Raw genomic sequence first — 26,332 nt, 5'->3', positions numbered from 1 at the left:
GGGGATTTCCTCCAGTTCATATTTGGATTCATCCAAAATGAAGAAATGGATGCTGACTGAAGCAGAGAGAGAATAAGCTTCAGGAGGTGATTCAGTCTGTCAGGTCTCAGCTTACAACACAGGGACCCCCAACCAATTTTTCTAAAATAAAACTCTGCCTGCCAGGAATGTATTGTTTTGGCAGTTCTCCTTGAATATCCAGGAAAGATTCCCAGTCTCCCAAGCAAACTGCTTAGCAGGCAAAACTGGGCACGCAAATTGAATTTTAACCTTTTTTTCCTATCTTGTTTTTTTTGTGAAGCATTGTGTTTATGCAATTCATTCAGGTTGTTTGTTTTCCTTTTTCAAAAGAGGGAGGGACTGCATACCTTTTCCTGGTTTGTTGCTTTGGGGTTTTTTTATTGGTTTGTCGTTGTTTTTCAAATATCTATGAGGCAGTAGCTAATTCTACTTTCTCTAGCACACATGGACTCATTTAGCAAAATGAAAGGAAAGATTAAATGAACAATTTAGAAAATACTTATTGAAGCATCTTTTGAAAATTAATTCTGGTTTGTAAGTTATGTTTAGTTGTTTGAATCTTTTCTACTGTAAAAAGAAACAAGTAAAAAGCTCTAAATATATAATTATTATTATAACAATTTAGTCTTAGAATCTCAAAAAGCTTTCCAAGCATTAATTAATGGAAAGAATCAAATCGATTTTGCATTCTTGCTGCAGTGTTATTAGGTGATGATTTTTTTCTTTTCAGAGCCTTAATGGATTTTGTGAATTATCTAATTAGACCTATAATATGCAGCTTAAAAACACTTTAATTCCATACAGAAATACAGTTCTTTTCATAAATAATCACGCATAAAAATAAATACTTCAGAGACACAGTACTTAATGTGCTGTATATATTTCTACAGTTTAATGTTCTTTTTATTCTTGGAATTGTGTGAAGAATGCAGTGTCTTCTAAATAATATTTTTTTAATTATTTTGTTTTACAGAATGTGTAGTTTTCATTGTGTCAGTAATCCTTAATAGTTCTTTTTATGCTTTGTTTTTCAGGTTGGCTTCATGAGCTAGGAAAACGTATTGAGTCTCCTTACTATGAGAATAATACACTAGGAGGCCCATCAATCAGAAGTGCCTATATAGCTGCCCTGTATTTCACCCTCAGCAGCCTCACCAGTGTTGGATTTGGAAATGTTTCAGCCAACACCGATGCTGAAAAGATCTTCTCCATTTGCACAATGCTGATTGGGGGTAGGTACAAATGTTAAGCATCATGTAAAACGTTTTGGGGGGGTAGGGACAAGTAAAATGAGAGCTGAAATTTTGCTAAGGTTCTTTAAAAAAACCCAAACAACACAACAGAAGATTTAATTCAAAATTGCAAAAGAAGGAAATAACTTTGTTGGTTTTGCATTAGATAAAACCTCTTAGGCAGACATATTTCTAACCTTTTGATCGCTTATGGCAACAAAAGGCAGTTGTCACACAGTAAAATGGAACCTCGCATTATTGTCAGTGAGTGTGGCCCAGCCGTGGGCCAGGGGATTTCGGTTACATGCCAGGCCCTTTTCCAGTCAGCCAGGTAATAGGTGCACGTTCAGCTTCAACTCAGTCCTCACAGCAGCCCTGGGAATGACAGTGAGGGGAGGTGGGCAGCCCACCAGTGAATCTGGCTGTGAGCTGGTGCATATCCTCATCTGAAGGACCAGCCCAGAGAGAAGGCAGCAGAGACAGGACAGAGCCAGGAGGACTGTTTGGTGAGCCGTAGGTGACTCTGTCATGAATAAAAAGCAGTTGAATTATCACTAAGTAAATTTTACCATATCACTGCTTCAGATTAGAATCAAAATGCATTGGTTTTGTCGTATTTGGAGCTCTTAGTAGCATTTTTGTTTCTGTTACTTACCTAGTCGTACTGTTGGGGAAAGCCATGTGCTCATTTAGGGTCACCTTCTTTCTGCTGAGGCACTTGGGCACAACCAGCGAGCTGGTGGCACCTGTAGAGCTTGGTAAGCCAAGACCACTAGAGAAAGTACCTGCAGCTCTCTCTTCACCTTCATCTTCCTCCCCCAAAAATTCAGCTGTGCTATTTCATAGTGTGTACATCGTACGTCTCAAAGATGTCACAGTGGGCGTGAAGGGTAAAAGCAAATCACCGCTGGAGTACTGCCCCCCTCATATTATTTTTTTCTGCTTGCTTAATTGTTCTGGAAATACCAGTAGGTATTTCTCCAGGGCTCGTCAGTAAGGCACTGGTTGTCAGCTTTGCAGAATAAATTTTCCTGGGCATAAATAAATCGGCAACTTGACACTTGAAAGCCAGGGAACATGACGAATGACCGGTAAACTATATATTTGCAGCGTCAAGTGGTATAATGGCTCAATGAATTATTGTCATTTTTCCCAGTCCTGAAAATGGGTGGCAATAATATAATGAATCATCCAAGTATGATATCATTTTGATTTGGATGATGTCACAAAAACACAAGCAGCTCATTACTTGCTTTTGCTATTAACATAAAATTATAGTTTTAAAATACAAAGTGGTCTTTATGCTTTGGGGCTTTCACTACATAAAATCTGTTGGAATGAAGGAAGGAGTTTTCATTTCTATCAAGAGATATCCTGTGTAAGGGAATGCTGAGTATTTAATTCACTTTGACATGGCAGAGCTTTCACAAAATTAATAGAATAGAATATAAAAGTATCCTATACTTTTATTTATTCCCTATACTTTTATTTATTCCAGTTGTAACAACTTCTTTTACATTTCTTATATTATTGAGTGGTAGAACTAATATGCTTGTGCACTGAATAAATTGTCAGGAACTAGTCTACTGAAGGTAGTAAGAAGGAACTGAAAACTGAAAGGCAAATTTACTCATAGGCGAGCAGGTAGAAGAATGACTTTACAGCTGGGAGGGTCCAGTGAACAAGGTATATCCAGGTAAGAAAGCAGAGCAGACTGGTTTGCAGGTATTTTCCTGAGGAATTGTATTTTAGATGCTATTTAGGAAAATCAGCAGAGCAAGGAAACTTGAAGGAGTTAGCATCATATAGCACAGACTGGTGAGCATGCCTCAGAAAACTATTAGGAATAAAGTACTAGTCTGTATACTTTAGGGCATAATATTGTTTCATTTCTGAAAACACATTTTGATGTACCATTTTGGCTGATACTTAATTTTAAAATACCCTAGTGGAAAGTGAAGTCTTGAGAAAAATTGATGTAAGTTTTTTACAGTTTTTAGAACAAGCCATTAGTTTATGAAATTTCAGGTGTAACAGATAGCATGATTTAGTTTATCAGTAGTTCGTCTGTATCTCTTTAATGTGTGTCACTGCAAACTGAAAGAACAAAGTGAATTTATTGCGACCTTAAAGAAAGTTGAAGCCAGATTTTCACCTGCCTCTTGGTATTAATTTTTCTTTTGCATGAACTTGAAATTACAACTTAAGACAAGTAATATTGTGAAGATAAAACGTCTTATTCTATACAGTATTTCTTCCTAAATTTGGAAAGAAAAGTTACATATTAAAATTCAGCCAGAATTCCTAGGATACCTAGCATCTGTGAAATATTAATCAGACCTGTCCTGCTGCAGATAACCACACCATGTGCTGTCTTGTATTCTCCATATTCTTTGAGTAAAGGATGCACAGTATTGTATTTATAGGACTGGAGACCCATTCTAGTAGCTCCAGTGCTTTCTGGGATCAAAGGTGTTCCTCTGTTTCTTGAGCAAAAAAAAATGTAATTTAGAATATCCATTAAAATCAAGGCCATTTTATGAAATACAGTTCCTAAAAGTTTTTAACTTGTCCTACTTGTTTTTAGAGAATGGATTAATAGATTTCTTACAGGAAGTAGGGTGGGTCTGTGATTATTTGGTAAAGAAATCTAATGCCTATCACAGCCAGGAATAGCTTGTCATCACCAGTAGCAGCTGTCTTCCAATGTACATATGCAAAGACAGATTCTCCCATAATAATAATATTCTTGATGGTATTTGTGCCTATAATAACACCATGGAGATCTGTACGCGGTCCAGCTCCTAACCTTGGACCCTGTTGGGAGACTTATGTCACACATGATTTTTACATATGCATTCATATACCACCTATTGCTGTATCCCTCTCCCTTTTTTAAACTGATTATCACATCCTTAAAGAGGCTACACTATTTAGGTATGTCTGGCTGAATTGTTTCAGCCCTAGCTGCCATATTTCTATTATAATATCCTGTATCTAGCATTACACCAGTTCCTCACATTTTGTTGCCCAAGCTTCTGACATTATTGACTTGGCAATTCACTGCACCATCAGACACAACACCTAGTTGATCCAGCTGATTATTCTTAGAAATAAATTTTCAGTTATGCTTACTTTTCTTTCTAATATTCATATCTGATTCTTTTCTTTTTGCCCTGCTTTTCATTTATCTTCTTCTACTAATGGACTCGTATTGACTTAATCATATCATTAGATCACCTCTACAAGAACGCATACTGCATTGGGGAACTACACCATATTGCAATGCTTTATCTGTTTTCCTGCATTCCCTTCATGATAAAGATATAGCTATCGTTACTAGCTCCTTTTTGTTTTACTCAGCCTGTAAAAACTTTCAACACTCCAAACTAAAGAATGTTCTGCCTGTTTCTACCATGTAAAAGCATTATTAGCCACCAAAATGCATCCTTTCCTCCTCCAGTTCCCCCTTGTCTTTCCTTTCATGCTGGACTTCTGTAAATTGCCATACAAGGTCAACATCTTGTTTGTCATGTTTATAAGCCGATTACTTGCCACTCTGAGGAGTCTGCCTGCTTTCTTTCAAGCACTATAAAGATAGATGTCCCGTAAGAGTAATAATCAAGCTCTTTAATAGTTTTTTCAATAAACAATTTGTAAATGTGTATATTATATACCTCAGATCAATACCACATGACAGACAATCTAGCAGTGATTTTTTCCACTGATTATCAGCAAGCACATTTCTGCACAGATAAACCCAGATGACCTGTACCTGTGAGCATTTCTTCAATTTTGCTGTTGGTCTGTATTCCCAAGCCAGTCTCTAATTGCAGACAAACTCCACGATGCCAGAACTTTCTGATAAACAATTTCACACCATATTTGACATTCCCAAGCAACATAAGAAATCAGATTGTCAGTTTGAACATATCTTTTATTTTTAACCTGAATTTCTGCTTTACAATGTTTTTTTCTGTCTTTTTTTTTTTTTTTTTACATCTTATTCCCCAGAATATGATACATCTTTAAATATTGTTTGTAATCTCATTCCACTACACATGGTCCCCATTAGTAATTATTTTATTTGTATGAGTTCTCTGAAATCTGTTACATTCTGTGTAGTTGCTAACTGACTGTTTGAGTCTAGTTTTCATACTGATTAATAGTTTCTCATTATTTCCCGAGCATGCCTGCCTACAAGTGTTCGTCTGTTTTCCTTTTTTCTTAGACTATGAACTTAATTTGGCTTGGGCATTGTTTTGCTTGGTACCCTGACTAAACAGCATCAGATGTGGTTCTACCCTGTTCCATGACTGTGACTGCTACTGACAAAAAAAATGAAATTAATAATCATATGAATACTACTGTATATTATTCATGGAGTCTTATATTCAAAAGCTTCATTATATCTCTCAATCAGGAAACTGGTTTTCTGTGAAGATCCTGTTTATTTTCTGTGTTACATTTTAATGGTCAACAACTCACTCCACATTGCGCATAATTTCTGTCCTCCCTAGCTCTGATGCATGCCTTGGTGTTTGGCAATGTCACTGCCATAATTCAGAGGATGTACTCCAGGTGGTCCCTTTATCACACAAGAACCAAGGATCTGAAGGACTTTATACGGGTCCATCACCTGCCACAGCAGCTAAAGCAAAGGATGCTTGAATATTTCCAAACCACGTGGTCTGTCAATAATGGAATTGATTCCAATGAGGTAACCAAACAAGGGAGGTTGTGTGTTTGATGGTTTTGACTATGGACTCCCTATGGAGTCAGGTGGGGGTGGGTGATTTTCCATTTGTGACACTCTGTTTTTTGTGAAGTTACATATAAAAAAGAACATGTCTAAAAATAAAGCTGGGTTATCCCAGGAAGAATGTATGCTATTGAAAAATCTGGTTTAGAACATCCTACCATATATTAAAAATAGAAAATCCTCCATAATTCTCAAATGCTGAAGAGGCATTAATCAGAAACCTTTTGGATGATGCCAGCAGAAACACCCCAGTGAGCAGTTTTGCCTTTCAGCAAACAAAAAAATCTACTGGGTTTTTTAGGTGTCTTTTTAAGGGAGGGACTTTACTACCCTTTGCTCCCTCTTTCATTTTCTTTTATTCTTTGTAATACTGTAAACAGTATTACATTCAGGTTTGGCCTGAATTTTTATGATGTTATTTATTTCCCTATATTCTAAAATATTGCAGAGAGTGAAATCAAAAGACAGATTTCCGGCTGTGTCGTTGCTTGCTTGTTTTAAATTACTTACCCAGGTTATGTATTATTACTATACTCCAGGAGAAATAATGGCTTGTCTCTGCTAGAGTGTTATTTGAATGAACCATTCTCTTCAGAGTTCCTGTTATAGATGTCGTTATAAAACTCGGTGACCTCTAAAGATAATGTGGAAATAAGCAGAAATATTTGGGGTTGAGAACATTCTATTCCTGATAAATTCTTTTTGTGGTGTGCACTTCACAAAGAATGGGATTTTCAGCAGCATCCTAGCAACAGAAAGAGCCTGCTAAGATTTACGAAGGTACAAAAACCACTTAGACATCAAAGCTTTCCTAGATTTTGTTAAGGATCACCTTCTGCAGCTTCTGTACCTTCTGTACCTTTAGTTGCACTGAGAGTGCTGTACTACAACAGCAGCCTCTGGATACACCATTAGTATTTTATGATTTTCCTCCCACCCACAAACGGCTTTGTCTAAGCCCACTGGGTCAAGTGTTGGCTGATTGCATTGCTCAGATCCCAGATCCCCTCAAACTACAGAGAAAACTGTGCTCGTGGACTTGCAGCTTGCACAGTCCAGAGCTCTGCCCATAAGCAGGCAGTGTACTTTGCGTCAATGGGACTGACACCTAAAACCACTTAAACACTTTTTTTAAAATCTCCACTTGAAATTTTTGTGGTGCCTTGACAAAAGGAAAGATGATTTGAGCAGCTATATGTCATTGTCACAGACTGTCTCTGAGCAGAAGGGTGCTTCTCTCAATGTTGTCATCCTGCAGCAGTTCTTCTGTAAAACATATGTAGATATCATTAAGTGTTGGCCAGGCTACATTAGGAGTTTGCTTAAAATTAAGACCAAGGAAAAATAGGAAGACCTTATGGTCTTCTAGTTTCCATAGGTTCTTCTGCTGAGCATATACCTTATCTCCTTTATTCCTCTTCCAGTGGTTTTACCAGAGAAGAAGCAATATAGCCTATTGATAAATTTTATACAAGCATTTTAAAGAAAACCTAAACTAAGCTCATTTTTATTCTGTTTCACTGTATACGCCACTGTATACAGTGGTATATACCTGAACAGCCTACTGTGTTCTAACAGCTGAGAAGAAATTGGACAAGGTTAAATTGTGCATTAGGAGGAATGCCTACACATAGTGTTGTTGACTTTTTTTCTTGGTTTTGTATAAAGGCATATTTTTATTCATGTTTTTTTCTTGGAATTTATCAGTCTTTATCAGTGTAAAGATTTATTAAGACACAGCCCATGTCTTATCGAGGGGATAAGAAAAAATCAAAGAGAACTCTTTGCAGCAGTATGACCTGTACAGCACTACGAAATCAGATCACTTCTGCAAAAGAGCAAACAAATTATTTCACACTTTTTCTCTTGTTCTTCCCTTTTTCTCTTTTTTGGACAGCTTTTAAAAGACTTCCCGGACGAGCTGCGTTCAGACATCACCATGCACTTGAACAAGGAGATTTTGCAGCTCTCCCTTTTCGAGTGTGCCAGCCGTGGTTGCCTCAGGTCTCTGTCCCTGCATATCAAAACCTCCTTCTGTGCTCCTGGGGAATACCTCCTCCGGCAGGGAGATGCCCTGCAAGCAATCTACTTTGTGTGCTCAGGTTCCATGGAAGTCCTGAAGGACAGCACGGTGCTGGCAATTCTTGGTATGCTTATAATCATAGCTTCGAAGGGAAAGAATGGTCCTCCAGTGTAGGAGAACCTTCACTACTAACTGATGGCTCGGCGTGTCCTAGTAGTCTGATGAGAAAGAATTTGTTCCGATTTTAATCTGCTATTCTTATTCTATGGACATACCTATTTTTTTTTAGTTTAAACTTCCTTATTGTTTGCCCTAAGGAGCTTTCAATTGCTAGAGTGTTAGCTGTGTAATATTTCAGTTGTATCCTGATTTTCCTATACTTATGCCCCTTCCTCTGCATGTAAGGCAGTACTTGCTAGCTTTTGATACAAATTGCTCCTTTCAACTAAATTTGATGACGTTATTGACAACTCAGAGGACATTGGTTATTAGTTCCTCAATCTTTCATAAAAATTAGTGGTCAGGCAGTGCTTCCACTAATGTTCCCAAATGAAAGAAAGCAATGTGAGCCTACTCTCATTTTTTGATGTGTACATATGAACACCCCTTGCAGGACATTCAGGTGATGAAAAACAAGCACTGTTGTCTCTGCTCCCCAAAGAGAAGGGCCATGAAGTTGGCCAGAGGGCTGAAGCACCTCCCCTATGAAGACAGGCTGAGAGAGTTGGGGTTGTTCAGCCTGGAGAAGAGAAGGCTCCGGGGAGATCTTGTCACAGCCTTCCAGTACCTAAAGGGGGGGCCTACAAGAAAGCTGGAGAGGGACTATTTACAAGGGCAGGTAGCGATAGGACAAGGGGTAGTGGCTTTAAACTGAAAGAGGGTAGAGTTAGATGAGATGTAAGGAAGAAGTTCTTCGCCGTGAGGGTGGTGAGGCACTGGAACAGGTTGCCCAGAGAGGCTGTGGCTGCCCCATCCCTGGAAGTGTTCAAGGCCAGGCTGGATGGGGCTGTGAGCAACCTGGGCTAGTGGAAGGTGTCCCTGCCCATGGCAGGGGGGTTGGAACTAGGTGGTCTTTAATGTCCTTTCCAACCCAAACCATTCTATGATACTATGATCTATGATTCTATGATTCAAGCTAATTGATGGTACCAGCAGTCATCTGAGTATATTAGAACAGAGAAAGGCCAGAAGTTCTGTTCTAATAAATTTGGCTTAGTTGTTGTTTGCTAGATGACTGCTTTGACTTTTCTAGGGTTAAGCATCTCTATCTGTAAATTTCAGTGATTGGCCTCAGTCTAATGCCTACTGAAGAGATTCCCTTTATCTTCAGCTGAAGGATGATTAGACTTATCTGAGTTAATGTTTATAAAGTATTTTGATAAAATATAAAATTTTACTCTAAATGTAAAGAATTATTTTATTATTATTTTAATAACTCTTTAGATTGAAACAGATTCTTTTTTGTAATAACTTTTAATATTCTCATAAAGCAGAGTTAAAAAGAACATTTCCCTTTTTTGCTTTCCTTCCTGTTTTGTGGGATTGCACTAGACTGTTGATAATGCAAGCTTCTGGTCTGCCGTAATTGAATTTCCTTTATTTCACTAGCATGTATTTGATTGGGCTTTTTTTAGAATATGAATGTGATACACATTCTATTTGTTTCATAACTCTTTAATTCCATTACATTGACAGTCCACATCACTTTCATTCATTTGTAATTAGGAAGTTTTTTAATGCCTCAGTGTTATTGGATCAGATAGATCAAAGCTATAAAATATGGCTTAGAAAAAACATAAGCTTAAATATAACAAAAGGTCAAGAGCTGCCCCCATTGGCACTATGATTTCATTAATGATTACATTTTCAGGCACTTCTGAAAATATTAATGAAAGTATCATTGTGTAATGGTGACAATGAAAACAATAAGAAAGAGATTAATGGATTTCTGAGAGAAGTTAATGAAATCATAATGCAAAATCATAAACATAATACAATGAAATAATATTTTGTTACAGTGAATGGGAGCTTCATCTTTTAAACCTAATTAACACCAGCAAAAGTTGAATGCATGAGAACTGTAGGTCCCTATGAGAAACTGTCTTACTGACATGATGTAAATCCAAGAGAGCATTTTTTTCCCTGACAATGCTGGTTTACAGTTCCCAGACCACTATTTTATAATTCTGTCATGATTTTAATTCTGGTGGATTAGTTTTTGTTTATTGAACCATTCTCACTAACAAGCAATACAGCAACAATACAATGAAATGCTCTGATTAAATGTAGCTGTTTGGTTCCTCTTGAGACTACCACTTGATATCTAATAATGACAGTTAGGATATCTTCTACAGGAAAATATGTTTTAATAAAACAGTTATGTACTGTTTGAGCATACATCTTAGATTTATTTAAAAATATTAACTGTAAGTGATTTAAAAGATATCTATATAAAGAGAAAAAAATTATAACTGACTACATGTCCCAGATACATTAACAGATGTGTCTGCATAAACATTGATAAATGTTTATTCTCCAATGAAAAAGAAAGAGCTACTAAGAATAACTTACATGATTCTGTTTATGTAATAAATGTTGGTATTCAAGGTACAATCATTTCACCGCTTCAGTAGTTCTACATGAAATTTTAGCTTACTATCTATAGCCTTTGCAACATGATTTTCATTTGAAAAGAAACATACATTAGCATTACCAGATCAATTGTAGTGTTTTTCAGGCTGACATAATTTCTTCAAACACTGTAACTACAATCAACTACAACTCCAACATTTTTTCCAAATTATTTATGCTTTATTGATACTAATACTGTTTATATGACTAAAAAAAAATCTAATTAAGATGCTTAAAGATCAGGTTTGGTATATTTGAAATATTTTTTCTCTTGTCTGTATTTACATAGCCAGCAATAGATTACCAGTCCTCTGCTCAATATAATCAAAGAAATCTAAAGACTTGTTGATACTTACAGTAAAAAGTAAAAGTAAATTATACCAACTGCAATCTTTAAGAAACCCCAAAGTAGCATGGATGTATGCATATTCCTAGCATAAAAAAAAAATCCCTCCCTATGCTAGGTTTATGATAAGCTCTTTTGAAAAAGTTGTTCAAGCTCTGTTTAAATAGAAAAAATTACAAATAGTATTCTAATCTGTAAAATTATCTTATTTAAGCAGCTTCAGGGATGGTTGGCCGCTTAGTTTAACTTACCCTTCAAGTTCACCATTTCCTGTGTAATATCCAGTTGGAATCACGTGCTGGGTGGATTCTCAGATTTTACAGTCTTCACTTATTATTTATTAATCACTGAATATTGTAAGATTGTAAGGGACCTCTGGAAGCCACCCAGCCTAAACCTGCTTAAAGCAGGGCCAATTTAGCTCAGCTTCCTCAGGGCCATGTCCAGGCAAATTTTGAACATCTCCAAGGATGGCAATTCTACAGCCTTTCTGGGCAGCCTGTCCCGCTGTTTGATCAGCCTCATGATGACTTTCATTTCCTGATTTCTAATCACAATTTCTTTTGTTGCAACTTGCCCCCAGTACATCTTGTCGCACCGTACACCCTGAAGAGGAGTTTAGCTCTGTTTTCTCTGCATTTTTCTGTTAGGCTATTGAAGACAGCAATATCCTTCCCTTGCCTTCTCTTCTTAAGGTGGAAAAATACCTACTTTTTCAGCCTTTCCTTGTAAATTATGTTCTCCAGTGCCTGATCATCTTGGTGGCCTCTTTTGGACTCACTCTAGTATGTCAATATTCGGTCTTGTACTGGGAACCCAAAACTGGACACAGTACTCCAGATGTGATATGATAAGTGGTATATAGAGGGAAAGACTACACTTCCTGCGTCTTGCTGGCTGCACTTTTGCTAATGCTGTGCAGGAGGTACTTGGACTTCTTTGCTGCAAGGACACATTGTTCGTTCATGTTCAATTTGTTGCCCACAAGGACCCCCATGTCCTTTCCCAGAAAGCTGCTTTCCAACTGGGCGGTCCCCAGACCATACAGCTGCAGGGAGGTTTTCCATCCGAGGTGCAGGATGTGGCATTTGTTTTCATTGAACTTCATGAGGTTCCTGTCTGTCCCCTTCCCATTCAGAATAGCAGCTCTGCCTTTCAGCATATCGACCACTCCCCCCAATTTAGTATTGCCCGTAAACTTGCCAAGAACCCATTCCACCACACTATCCAGGTCTTTAACAAAGACCATCTGCATTAACTTTTGGGGAAGACCTCTGGTTCAGCGACTGCTCTTTGGAATTTATACCTCAGATCAGATGTTTATGGAAGCTTTTTGTTCTAAAATCTTTGTGCTCCAGTTGTGGTTTTTAATACATCCAGCTTTCTAAGGCAGTCTTGCCCATAAATGAAAAATATAATGACTTAAGAATTCATTCTTTTTTTCTTGACAGCAGTGCCAACGAGCTACACATCTATTAATAGCCTGTACAACTAAGTTACATCATGAAGTGTAGCTGTGCAGCCATAGTTATCACAGATTGCGAATGTTTTTCAATCCAAATTCTAAGTAAAAAGGTCATTTGAATGGACAATCTACACTTAATTGTGTCATTGTTAAAATGCTATCTTAACACCTGTCTGAAAAACAAACAAACAAACAAACAAAAACAACAACAACAACAACAACAAAAAACAAACAAAAAAAACAAGCTAGAAACTTAATGTTCTCTTTTTTGAAAAACAGAATTGCACCTGCTATTAATTACTAGCATAAATCTTAATTTTATATGTATTTACTTGATTGTTCCCTTAAATCAGGTAGTTACCTGCCTGGAAATTAGTCTTTGTACCTCCAATTTATTGCATACAAAATTGCACCTGCAAAAAAAAGACAGCTTTTAGTCAAAGATCCTTTAGAATGTTATTAATTAAACAATGCAGTGGTAACAATGGGATTTAAGATTTAGCAATTACGTTAAACAGATTTATGATTCAAAAAAGAAGTAAAGAATTCATGCTTTGAAGATGATTATTTTGTATTTTCTTTTAGGTAAAGGAGATTTAATTGGAGCAAACCTATCCATTAGGGATCAAGTTATTAAAACAAATGCAGATGTTAAAGCTCTAACGTACTGTGACCTCCAATGCATTATCCTCAAAGGTCTCTTTGAAGTGCTTGACCTTTACCCAGAGTATGCTCACAAGTTTGTTGAAGACATACAGCATGATCTCACATACAATCTAAGAGAAGGCCATGAAAGTGATGTAAGTATCTTTAAAGGTCTCTTCAGTTATTGTTACCTTTAAGAAATTTATCATACTTTAGCCAGTTCTCATAATTTTGCCACAGTAAAGAAATAATACCCAGATTACATTAAAAGGACCGCTCATTAATTTGTTTGATAATTCAGTCATTACCCACATGAATTGTTTATCAATTGATCAGATCATAAACTGTGAACATGTTCTCTGCTTCTCGTTTTTCCATAGAAAACATCATCTATGAGAGAACATTCTTCTTTAATATTTTGTTATTTTTTGCTTATGTTTAAAAATAATTGTTATGTAAAGCATGTGTCCAAAAAGGTATTTAACTATACCTTTTCTAGAATCTCATGTGCTAGCCTAATGAACATTCATATGATCACTGACTATCACTTCGTAGTTAAGAACATCATCACACATCCAAAATGAGAAACAATTGTTTCTCATCGCACTGCAACTGAAATGTGTTTTTCCATTTAAATGAGCAATTAATGTGAAAAATAAAAGAAATTACAGATAAAGCACTGCTGAAAGACTTCAGTATAGACTTAACTAAAATACTTTCACTGATATTATGCAGCAAATATATATATTCAGATTTTAATAGTAAAAAGCTTTTATGACAGCTCTCTTTTTCTGACTTAACCATATGGGTGTACACATGCTGTGTGGCTGTTATCCTCCACATAGCATACATAGGCAGGCCCTCGCTGTTATGAGAGGTGGCCTGTTGCTTGGCTGTTTGTGAAGAAAAGTGTCAGTGGATGCCCTGTGTGCATGTCACTCCAGCACTGTCTTCCCTGCTCATGCCCACTCACTCGTGTTCCTGTTCAGAAAGTCGTGGTGAGTTCTGTCCTGCAGTAGTCACCCATAAAAAGTGGTGCTGGCCTGCGGGACATCTAGGCTGACAGAACTGCTCTACAGCATTTGTGAATACACACCATATTTTCATGGTATAATCCATTATCTTAAAATTAAAGGAAAAAAACCCACACCAGCCTGACACTGAGTAGCTTCCTGTGTCATAGACAAATATAGAGAACTCAAGACAGATTATTGTAGTGTCACTTTGTCCTACATCCTCGGGTTAACTATGCCCTCCACTAGTATTTCTCTTGCAGCAGAACTAACCTTGGACATGTGCATCTCATTTCTTACCCAACAATTTTACATATCAATAAGGATAAAGAGCAGGAATAAGGTGGCCAGAAATTGTACCACCACAAAAAGAGGGCTCAACAAATGAGGGAAGATATCTATGTCAGCAGCAAATGTGCCTGGTCAACCGCTCGCTCTGCTTCACCTAGAAAATATCATGTCTTTATGCATATAATTTGCAAGCAGAAGTAATCTGAGCATTATCTGATGGTTTACTCTCACAGAATAGTAAGAAGAAGGTTTTCAGAAGTGCAATTTGTGGGTATGAAAATGTGATACTTTTTTTTTTTTTTTAATATAGCCTTATTTCTTGGGAATGATGCTATGGGAGAGTTTGGCAGTTGTGACACAGTATCTTCATCTCTCTCTCTCTAAGACAGGGAGATTTTACTTTTGTGAGTGTCTGACTTCTGCAGCTTTATGGAAATTTTGGGTTTGGAGAGCTTTTCCATAGTTAAACAGTGGATTGATTATTTTTAATAAGTCAGTTTCTCACTCTCTTTTTCCTTGGGTGTTTTAAATGACTGCAAATCTGCAACTGAATGTGAATTTAATGCTTCTGAAAATGGATCAGTAGCAGTAATTAGGGTCAGATGAACTGCAGGGTAAAATAGCATTAATTTCCCCACTCTGACTTGCCAAGCACCTTTCAGTTTAGGGTAAGGTAAACCACAGATAGAGATAGAATGAATTTCCCCACTATTACATGCCAAGTGCCTTTCAGTCCTGACCTAAAATACAATTGCATTTTCAGTCACAATCCACCAATACTGCCTTAAGTGGTAGGTTTCCTAACACTTTAAGCCAGCATTAAAAAGGTGAGGCTGCAGACAGATGCAGTCCTGGTGATCCGTTATCCCCTTCCTTGTGCTGTTTGAACTGTTAATTGCATACAAAATTGAATACGAGATTTGAACTGAATTAAAAGTAAATGGACCAGCAACAGCCAGTGTTTGTCAGGGGTTTCCTGATCCTGGAGTGTCAAAGTTGGATACTTAGCACTAGATTGTATAACTACCTTCCCCACACAGAAATCTCTAAGAAAACTTTTTGAATTTGTTTTCTTGGTTCATTTCCAAGTCTAAGAGTGTATATAATTATGTGCTCCATCTGCATTAAAATCCAAGGTATAATGGTGGAAAAGGGTCCAGGACTTCCACAGCCATGTCACTTTTCAGTAAAACAAGAAGGAGTTGTAACTAGATTTCTCAGTAACAAGCTGAAACTGTAGCTGTCTGGTTATAGAAAGATTGAAAGTGGGTTTTAAGCAATCTTGGAAGAAAAGCTCAGGAGATTTTAAGTACAGGAGCTGGCAATCATGTAACTAATTCAGCCTCCAATGAGTAACAGATAGAGAAATTGAAAGGCACAAAACCAGGGGGATAAAGTTTCAACGGTTCCTCATGATAGCTCTAAAACCAGCAATCGTTATGTGATTTATGATTATAACCATTAATGTGTGTGCAGTCACACAGGCAGTGCTATTACGCAATCTTTTTTACATACTCCCATCACAGCAAGATGTGAATTAGGAAAAAAAAGTCTTTATGTTGATTATATATATTCTGTCCTTTGGTTTCTTTGCTGCATTTTGCTCAAGAAATTCATAACTGTCTTTGTAAATGTACTCAATTATTTGAGGACAGTTAGAAAAAGCTAGTTTGTTTGGTAGCTGGAGTTGTGATATTAAAGCAATTCATCCATTCGGGTTTTTCAACCAATTTTTCTAGGTCTGTGTCCTGGTTTCAGCTGGGATAGATTTAGTTTTCTTTCTGGTAGCTGGTATGGTGCTATGCTTTGGTTTTAGTATGAGAAGAATGTTGAGAACACACTGATGTTTTCAGTTGTTGCTGAGTAGTGTTTAGACTAAGTCCAGGATTTTTCAGCTTCTGATGCCCAGCCAGCGAGCAGGCTGGAGGGGCACAAGAAGTTGGGAGGGAACACAGCCAGGGCAGCTGACCCAAACTGGCCAAAGGGGTATTCCATACCGTGTAACGTCATGTCTAGTATATAAACTGGGGGCAGTGGGGCTGGGAGGGATCGCTGCTTGGGAACTGACTGGGCATCAGTTGGCGAGTGGTGAGCCATTGCATTGTGCATCACTTGTTTTGTATATTCCAATCCTTTTATTGTTATTATTGTCATTTTATTATTGAATTATTATCATTATTAATTTCTTCCTTTCTGTTCTTTTAAACTGTTCTTATCTCATCCCGCTGAGTTTTACTTTTTTTTCCTTCCCATTCTCTCCCCCATCCAACTGGGGGGCAGGGGAAGTGAGCGAGCAGCTGCGTGATGCTTAGTTGCTGGCTGGGGTTAAACCATGACAGTCTGTGACTATGATGTCATAGCCATGAAAAAGTTTGCTAAGAGACACAGATTTTGACACCCGCCTCACGCACCTATATAATTTTGCGCTATATGTTACAGGTTGCATGTATAGCAGGCAGTGAGAGAGTCACATATTGATTTGATAAAGCTAAGCACTCATAAGAAGGTCCTTACAAAATAGTATACAATTATCTGAAAGAAACTGGAAATTATTTTGCTATCCATCGGCCATGGAAAATGTGCTATTTTATATATTTAGAGAACAGTAGCAGATGTTCATAACTCTGAATTATCCTATGAGAAACTCAGAATAGGTAAATATTTGCACAATATCTTTGTGGGCTTGGTAACAGTTTATTGTTTCTGATTATTTCATGTGTCCACACAGAAGTGTCTACAGTGTAGACATCGTTATTCATCAAAAAAACCCCAAAGGCTGGTTACAGCCAGACTGATACAAAGAACAAGAGGCCTCCTTGACACCTATGCCATCCCTCAAGCTGTAATGAAGTCCCAAAGGAAGATAAGGCCCATGCAGGCACAATCTTTGACTCACTAGAGCTCCATCAATATGTGTCATTTTGAAAAAGAAAAGATTATATTCCTGAAGATTCAAAAATCTGTGTTTGTAGACAGGACTCATAATTAATAAGAATCTACTTTTCCTTTTGTAGCCTTAAAAGTAGTTTCTGCCTCTTACCAGAGCTTCCCTTCCCCCTCCCCCCAAAGGAGGAGAAGCTACTCTCTTTAAAATGAAAATATTGAATCTCTGAAGCAGGAGGAAGGACTGATTCCTTCAGTGCATCCGCAGTGTAAATGAAACATAATGACAAAGATTGCACAAGAAAAGTGGTAGGTCCTTCCTCCAGTTGAGAACATTGAGTCTTACTGCAGCTTAGCCAGGCTCCTTGGTAATAAAATAAATAAATAGACAAATAAATTTTAAAAGACAACCAAGAAGCAATAAAAGCAAAGAATTTTTTTTCCCCAGAAAGGCATTGTCTGACAAAATGGGGCTTAATTCTTGTCCTTTAGAGAGGCTGGTGGTTAGAATTTATTAAATTTTAATGATTGAGTTGGGGAGGGGGTTAATATAATAAAGCTTAGGTTGCTATTAGCAATACCAAACAAATTACAAGGGATGGTCGTCATTTTCTACTGGGAAACCTGACAACTGGCCAAACCAATTGTTCTTAAAGGTGAAAACAGTTTTAAGCTCTGGAGCATAAATCAGAGGGCCCAGCTTGGGAAGAAATATGTCCACAAATTCTAATCTAAAATATACTGAGTATTCTGGTTCGTTCCAGCTAAGCATTAAACAAGTATTATAAGAGCATAAGTGTAATTCCACCTTTTTTTTTAATTGGTTTATTTTTAGACTTTTATCTTTCTTTGTGCCAACTGGTGGTATTGCTCCTGTAAGCAGAAAAAAGGATAGCAAAAAATATTTTGAAGGCAAGCACAAAAGTCAGCTGAAAGTCTGCCTAGCCGCTGTCTCTTTTTCAGCTAGTAGTTTATGTATTTGACATACATGCATTCTTGCCTCTTTAGTCATGCTTTTTCAAGATATTGTGCTATAGGTCTGTTGAATTTATGCATACTGCTTTCCGACATAGTAATAACTCAGAAGGAATTCTATCTGTCGCATATTTCATTATCTATTATGAATCAGCAATGGAAATAGCATGACATTTCTGGGTTTTTTTAAATGCATCTTTATTGTCTGCATAATAAATAGTATTTTGCTTTAAAGAAACAAATCAAAGTTATCCTATCTGCAATTCTATAGGTAGTAAGGAAAAAATAAGCTTGGGATTTTTTTAGAAATAGTTTATTTTAATTTTTGCAAGTATTGTAAGATAAGAAAACCTGATAGAAACTTCAGTCACATAATTACTTATTGATGTGTTTAACTTTCAGAGCCAAAAAAATCCTATTTCTTGGGCATTACCTATATGTTTATAATAAAACCTGTGCTTTGAAAAAATTAATTTCTTATTACACTGCTACACCTAGTCATAATTCCTCCACCCCAGCCTAGATCATAGCTCATCCTGGACAATGCGGTACAGTCACAGGTTGCAAAATATTTTTCATAATAAATAATTTCCATAGATTTCCCGAATACTTCCAACTACCTTTCTAATCGAGAAGAGGGTTTTGCCACGTTACCCAGGAGCTGTATGGAAAGAAGTGGCTTAATTTAGAAAGTTTTGTGGTTTAACCCCAGCAGCAATTAAGCACCACGCATCCACTCACTCAATCCCCCTGCCCAGTGGGATGGGAGAGAGAATCGGGGGGTGGAGGGGGGGAACCCTTAAGGGTTGAGATAAAGACACTTTAATAGGATAGAAAAGGAAGTGATAATCATAACAATAATTATAATAATAACAATAATAATAGAATACACAAAATAAGTGATGCTCAATACAATTGCTCACCACCAACGCCCAGCCAACCCCCAAGCCGCAGTGCCCCCTTGGCCAACTCCCTCCAGTTTATACACTGGGCATGACGTCCCATGGTATGGAATACCCCTTTGGCCAGTTTGGGTCAGCTGCCCTGGCTGTGTCCCCTCCCAACCTCTTGCGCCCCTCCAGCCTTCTTGCTGGCTGGGCATGAGAAGCTGAAAAATCCTGGACTTAGTATAAACAGTGCTTAGCCACAACTAAAACATCAGTGTGTTATCAAAATTATCCCCATCCTAAATCCAAAACACAGATACTAAGAAGAAAATTAAATTTATTCCAGCCAAAACCAGGACAAAAGTTTAAAAAGCCCTACTTTGACTTTAGAGTGGGGTTGGGGAACTTTGAGGAAAACTTGTCATTTTTAAACAAACTTACATGCAGTTAAGCAGGCACCTTTGTCAATAGGTCGTCTGGCAGGAGATCATATCTTATTAATGAAGGTGTAACTCACTGGTCTTCATTGTCTGTGGCACAGTAGGTATAAATTCTGCAAAACAACAGACCAGTCAATGACAATTTTCATGTTTCTATACAAGAATTACTACAACAGGTGGAATATAGAAATGAATAAATCACCTAAAGCAACAGAAGGCCAATACTTTATCTGCACGATTATTCTAAAAAAAACCCCCAAAACAAACAAACAAACAAACAAAAAAACCCTACACACACACAAATTATTCCTGTTATTTCCATTTCTAATTTATACCTCTTTTGATCCAAGATGGAGTCCGCAAACTTCTCATCTTCTCAGCAATTACAGTATAGGAATGAAGGTACTCCTCATACTATCAAAAACTAAAATACTTTAAAAACTGTGAACATATCATTAACTTTGAGGAATGACTCCTGATGCATTCACAGGTCTCTTCCCTGCCTCTGTTCATGGACTACTCTGTAATCAGTGCTGCTGTGAAACATTGCTCTTAGTGCTCTTTCACATTTTACAAGCTACTCAGATTTTTCATTCTTGCTTCTGGAATCATCTGGAATTTTTTTTCCTTCTTCTCTCTCTTTGTCCCTCTCCACCTTCCCAAAATAAATTACCCTGTTGCTGAACAAGGCAGCACTCATACACGTCACTTACACAGCTCAGCTTCCGTGTTTCTGTGGAACAAATGACAGGATTGTGCAGCTGTAGAAGGGCATGACCATTGGCAAAAAACCAGCAGGTCCTTCACCTGTTTACACTTAATTTCTGATTTTAAATGTCTGAGAAGCAGTTTGGGAACAAGCTTTGTCATCTAGCTCTCTGCAAGAAATTTCACAGGTCTCCTCCCTCAATTCGTTACAGTAAGCATGTATTGGTGGATGTCTAGCTATTTAAGGTGGTTGCTAGTTTCAGACAATTAACTCTGCTGCAATATCCTCCTCCCTGTGCAGTGTTACAGTCAGTCCTTCCTCCGCTCCCTCAACCTGGCAATTACCTGCTTCACTCAGCATGGGAGCAGGGCCGACCTGGAGCTATAGCGAGAGCCACGTTTCACTCCTTTTTGTTGTCTGCTAACTCATAAAGCTTGTTTACCTGCAGACATTGGTGAGCCTCCATGATGTGTGGTGCCTCCGAGCCATCAGCTCACCCAGTACCCCTCAAGATAATCATCTCACTATCATGTTTCTAATATATCGTACACTGCTGAGAAATAATGCAATAAGGAAACATGTAATTCAAAAAGGACAGAGTGGTATGCCTTTTCTCTTGCAGGCTTGGTGGCCTTTTCATTTTCTTTCCTAGTATCTTTACCTGAAGAATTTTCTTTTTTTTGCCGGTATGCTCCTATTTCGTTTCTGTAGCCTTCAGTCATTCTAATATTTTTGAAAATAACAACACGCAGCCACCTATACTGTCTGGTTTTGTCTCTCTAATAGTTTATTCTTCTGATTTGTGGTTATTTTCCAGCTAGAAGATTCATCCCACCACAACTTATTGATGCAATTATGTAAACTTTTCCCTTTTTTTTCATTAATTCTTGTGCTTTTACAAGTCTTTTCCATTTTACACCTGAAACAAATAGACGATTGGCTGTAAGGATGAATCCCACAAGGTGTGGAAGAGGCCAAAGGGGAGGAGATGAAAATAACCCATTTAGTTCGTCTGGGAATATGATACATATATGTGACCTATCCCAAAATTCCTACCCCTGTGGTCACTCTTTTACTTTTGTGAATGGGTTAAGAGACAGGAATTATGATTGTTTGTTATACATTATTTATAACAAAACTATTCAATGCACGTATGTAATTAGGATTTTCACAATTAACCTTAGCACTTTCCTGATAATTACAAACTACTTTCATTGTAACTAGAATAAAAATGCTTAAAGAAGTGACAAAATTTTGCTTCTAATTTTAGCTTTTTGAACAGTCTTCATTCTCATTCATTTCACTTCCTGGAATTATTGCATTCTGCATCAGATTATAAAGCTTAACCAGAGGGTTACATGTTAAAAAAAAAAAAAAATCCGGGCTGGCAAAGCAGCTTATTGATGTCTTTAGACTGTGGTATGAGGACGGTATAAAACACTGTGTCAAACAGAATTTTAGCCAGGAAAAGCTCTTGGCTTTCAGAGAGTATTGCTTTGGAATCTAACCATATTTCTATTTTAATTACACAGGGATGCTAAATAATAACTTTTTCCAATATACTTCACTGTGCCTTAGAAAACATGATAATGTAACTTTTACAGTATTAATATAAAATATTTGTCTCTATCGGAAAAAATGGAAAATAAAATTAATCCTGATATATCTTAACCTTAAAATGGTATGAATTTAGAGGTTGGATTTTTTTTTTTCATAATTGCTTTTATTTTGCATTGATATAGCAATGACCAGATAGTGGCCTTAACTTTAGAAGCATTCTTACAGTAACTTATCTTTTTATTATTCTGTGTAAAGTAAGACTAATTTATGAAGGATATTATAATACTTACCACAATTTCTTCTATAAGAACACTAGTTCTGAAGGCAGGCTACTTTGAGGTGTAATGAGCATGTCAGACTGGCTTATATGGTAAAGTTCCTATACCACTTGCACAGTCATTATAACCTCAGGATACATGCTGAAATGTATGAAACTAAATACAATGTAGTTTTTGAGCAAACTGTCTATAATGAGCACAACTTGTGTATCAAGTAGGCATTCTACATGGATCCAAATATGTATTCTCGATTTTATTGAGCTGGTAACATTTTTTTAGTGCAACTTTTTTAATCTCTGTAGAATAGTAGAATGGCTGAGGTTGGAAGGGACCTCTGAAGATCATCTAGACCCACCCCTCTGCCCAGAGATATGAAAGCATATAAAAATGAAAAACAAAAATTATTTATGTATAAATGCAGTCGAAGTTTCTACTGATATAAAAACAAATATACCAGCATGTTTTTCTTTTTAATCATCTATATCTTCACTCAGTAAAACCAGAGCTACAGAACCTGCCTACATAAGTGTAACCTGAGTTCTGCTGAAAATGTAGTTCCTACCTAAGACATATAGATCACTTTTTCAATGCTGTAATAAATAAAAACATGATTGTAGTAACAAATATATAGATACAGTATAAACATATATATTGTATATACAGTACAGTACTGTATATATAATAAGTGTTCAGGGACAGGCTGCATCGATAATCAAACTATGTTCATTCCTTCAGCAAAATTTATATTGCATCTCTCTGACACTGGGTTTTGCTTTATATCATGGTACTTTGAAAATTGAAGCAATTTTATTCACTTATTGAGTGTCCATGTTGTCTTAGTTTCTAACCTATGCAGAACTTCTTCAGTGACAAAGCTGCCAAAAGCTCCAAAAAGCTATGTGCCTAGCTTCTCTGTGTTATGCGTATATAGAAAACACAAATTGCATCTCAGGGGAAGGAAATTATGATGGCTTTCTTACTTAATAAGGTTATATGCTTAGACTTCTGCTGATATCTTCACATGCCAGGACATGGCTTCTTGCCCTGAGGTGAAATCATGCGAATTGCTTTCACAGTTACTCTACATCTGCTGTCTTCCCCAAAGTTTTAAATCTGAATATATCTAGGGGCCAGCTGTGTGCTCAATTTTCATTTTTTTCTTTCTGGGATAGTTGGCTAGAGGTTAATCTACTGATCAAGTTGCCACCCAAAAAGCAAAATATTCATTATTTAGAGGAAATGTTTCTGGGGAAAAAAAAAAACCAAAAAAAAAAAAAACAAAAAAAAAACCAAAAAAAACAACAAAAAACCAACAACAACAGCAACAAAAAAACAACAACAAAAAAAACCAAACCAACACCCAGATTTTAAAATAAGGAAACAGATTATCCCTCTCCCTGCCTTCTTCTTTGTAAGGTTTACCCTGAAAGCCAGACAAAGCTGGACTTTCTTAAAAATTCTACACAGATATGTCACTGTCCTCAGTGAGTCACTTCTTATTAACACTCATCCCACTGATTTGGCCTCTGAGTGCTAGCAAAACAGCTGTGTAACATTGGGGATGCTTGGAAATAACCAATCAGCAGATAATAAAATTCATTGGGAGAATATTTTTAAGATCCACTTAATTGTCTTCCTCTTTTCAAGAGCCTCTCTGAAGTTAGAGACACATATTTACATAAAAAAGTAGTATGAAGTTTCATTTAAAGATAAAGCTGACAATACAAACTTAAAAGCAACTCTTCCACAGTATCTACAGCTTCATGTTGAGGAGTCTAATTGGATATCAATCCATGGGGCCAGTCTTGCAAATATTTATGAGTCTGTGTGAAATCTTAAGAGTTGCATGAAGTTAAGCATGTAAGTTTTATTGCTTTGAAAGCTGTTAGCATTCATTGTAATTTCTATTAATATTATGTAAATCTTTATGAGACTGTAATAAAACTGTAGGAATATTAAAAAATTTTCTCCACTATAACTTTGGTCTGCACTAACCTGCAAGCTTTTCCAAAATTCCAACCTGCCAAAGCAATTTACAGTCAGTGACAGGTCTATTGTCTATTCTAACAATTTCTCATTTCTGTCTTCTTTTGACCTTATTGACAGTTTCTTCCTTAATATTTTCTAATCCTTATTGGCACAAGTTTGCTATGAAAAATGTATGTTCAGAGCAGTGTGGCATCCTATTTTCTTCTCCTTTTTTGGGGTGGGGGAGAGGGAGGTAAGAATATAGAAGTAAAAATGACAAATTATACAATCCATGTTTACCATTTATTCAATTCTTGATTCGGAGCAAGTAACAGAGAGGTTAGGTTTTCTTTCTGTGACATCTTTTTAACACAAAATGCAATAGATCCTATATTGTTAATGAAACAATCAAAGTATAATTACAAATTTTGGTTAATGAATGCAGTGAAATTAACAACCAGGTTTTAAAGAAATATATGAAAATTAAACTTTTAATACTAACTATGAAAGCTCCTGTGAGAAATTTGAATGCAAGAAAGTATTCATTTGCAAAAAACTTATCCAAAGCGAACCAATACCAGCCAGTCATTGAACACTTGTCCTAACTGCACAGGATACAATAATTTATTCAAAAGATAGGAATGATGTAGGATAAAGACTTAACAGAAGATTGCAGAGCTCATGGCAATTCACAGTTATTGGTCACCTAGGATAAAATACCGGTGACAGATCTGCCATTCAACTTTTGCTGCTAATTCAATATATTCTAGTGTAAGTAGGATCAGAGAATGCTGAAAGCATCTGCTTCCACAAAATACATTTTCTTTATCTGTGCATTAAGCAAGGAAAAAGATAAGAATGAACCTGAGAAAATATAGCAACAAGCCAATAAACTATAGAAAGTCTTAAAAATGAAACAAGAAAAAAAAGAAAAAGAAGGGCTAAATTTCTCAGTAAATGTAGTTATAAAACTACTGTATCTAGCCTGAGAAATTCTTTGTGAGTGATTGAGTCCTTTGTGATTTAAAGGATTTGTGATATTTCATTGAAAAATTTCCTGATTACGGAAAACGGGGGCCTGAACACATGTGAGGCATTAAGCTTTTCAGCAGTACATTAATCCCTTGTTATGTACTTGTGTCTTTTCCATTACCATACAGTAAATTTGCAAAGAATGGAACATATGGCATGCATTCTTGGGTTTTTTTTCTGCACACTGCCAATGATTCTAAGTAGTTTTTTTCTGTTTCCAAATGCTGACTAAGAACATTAATATTCTAGTTTGATTTCAAATCCTTTCCTGAAAGCGTATTTTAGCCTTTTGACTCCTCAGATACAAAGAATTATTCATATATTTTAGGACCCCAGACTTACAAGCAAATCAGCGAAATTATGTTTCTATTTTTGTTCATAATTCCCATGAAGGCAACAGGGATCAGGCCAGTAAAAGCTGATAACATTCTTTTAAGCCCCAAAATGCAAATTTACTTACCTGAACATTTAACGTATTAACCCCAAATTTAGCTGCATCTCTATATTTCTCTTTTTACAGTTTTATCATTGGAATTCATTTTGAATTATTGTACAGCTAATTACCTGGTTTGGCCACAATTCCTGGATGAGATTCTTCTATTAAAGACTACTGTCTGTTGACCCTGGAAAAATCTTCAGACCACTGGCTTTTGACAGCAAACCACCAGTGTTTTCAGACGGGGAATTGTTCTTTTTGTGCTTGTAATAAGTAATATAAAGATTACTGAATTTTTAAGCTCTATATATTAACATATTAACTACAAGATTATAGATTTGAGATTACCTACATGAAAGAATTCGATATGAGTCTGCTTTTGGTACATGAACTGTCATTGTTTTGTCTTGTGAAATTAAATTTAATAGCTGGTTTCACAAGACATAAAGAGACACAAGGGATGAAATTAAAAATTGAGTTAGACTCTGACAGTATTTCACATAACTCATGCTAACATCAGTCTTTTGGGGTTTTTTCCTAATGCATAGCAGGGGAAATACCTGTGGTTTTTCTTTCATCAGCCCTTATCCTTTATGAGTTGTGCTTCTTTTAAAAAGACTAGCATGTGAGCTATTTTGCATCCTCTTTTTTTTGCATAAGAAAAAAAAAAACATTTTATAGAAGGCTAAACCAGTGTGTTTCCCTAAATAAAAGGTTTTAGCAGATCAGAAACTA

General features: G+C 36.6%; 1 protein-coding gene across 7 annotated transcripts in view; it reads left to right on the top strand.

Annotated features, from left to right (window-relative positions):
- The window catches only part of KCNH8 (potassium voltage-gated channel subfamily H member 8), a 203,674-nt gene that overhangs the window by 152,474 nt on the left and 24,868 nt on the right, over positions 1 to 26,332 (top strand). For all 7 annotated transcript variants that reach the window (XM_049798883.1, XM_049798889.1, XM_049798885.1 and 4 more), the window contains 4 exons: positions 1,056 to 1,253; positions 5,774 to 5,973; positions 7,913 to 8,162; positions 13,066 to 13,280. In XM_049798883.1, the coding sequence (XP_049654840.1) occupies positions 1,056 to 1,253; positions 5,774 to 5,973; positions 7,913 to 8,162; positions 13,066 to 13,280 (863 nt within the window). The remainder of the gene's footprint in view (positions 1 to 1,055; positions 1,254 to 5,773; positions 5,974 to 7,912; positions 8,163 to 13,065; positions 13,281 to 26,332) is intronic.

The sequence above is a fragment of the Accipiter gentilis genome, chromosome 4 (genome assembly GCF_929443795.1).
Source record: "Accipiter gentilis chromosome 4, bAccGen1.1, whole genome shotgun sequence".
NCBI classification, from domain to species: domain Eukaryota; kingdom Metazoa; phylum Chordata; class Aves; order Accipitriformes; family Accipitridae; genus Astur; species Astur gentilis.
Note: the sequence above shows the minus strand (reverse complement) of the source record. Positions and strands in the feature narration are given on the sequence as shown.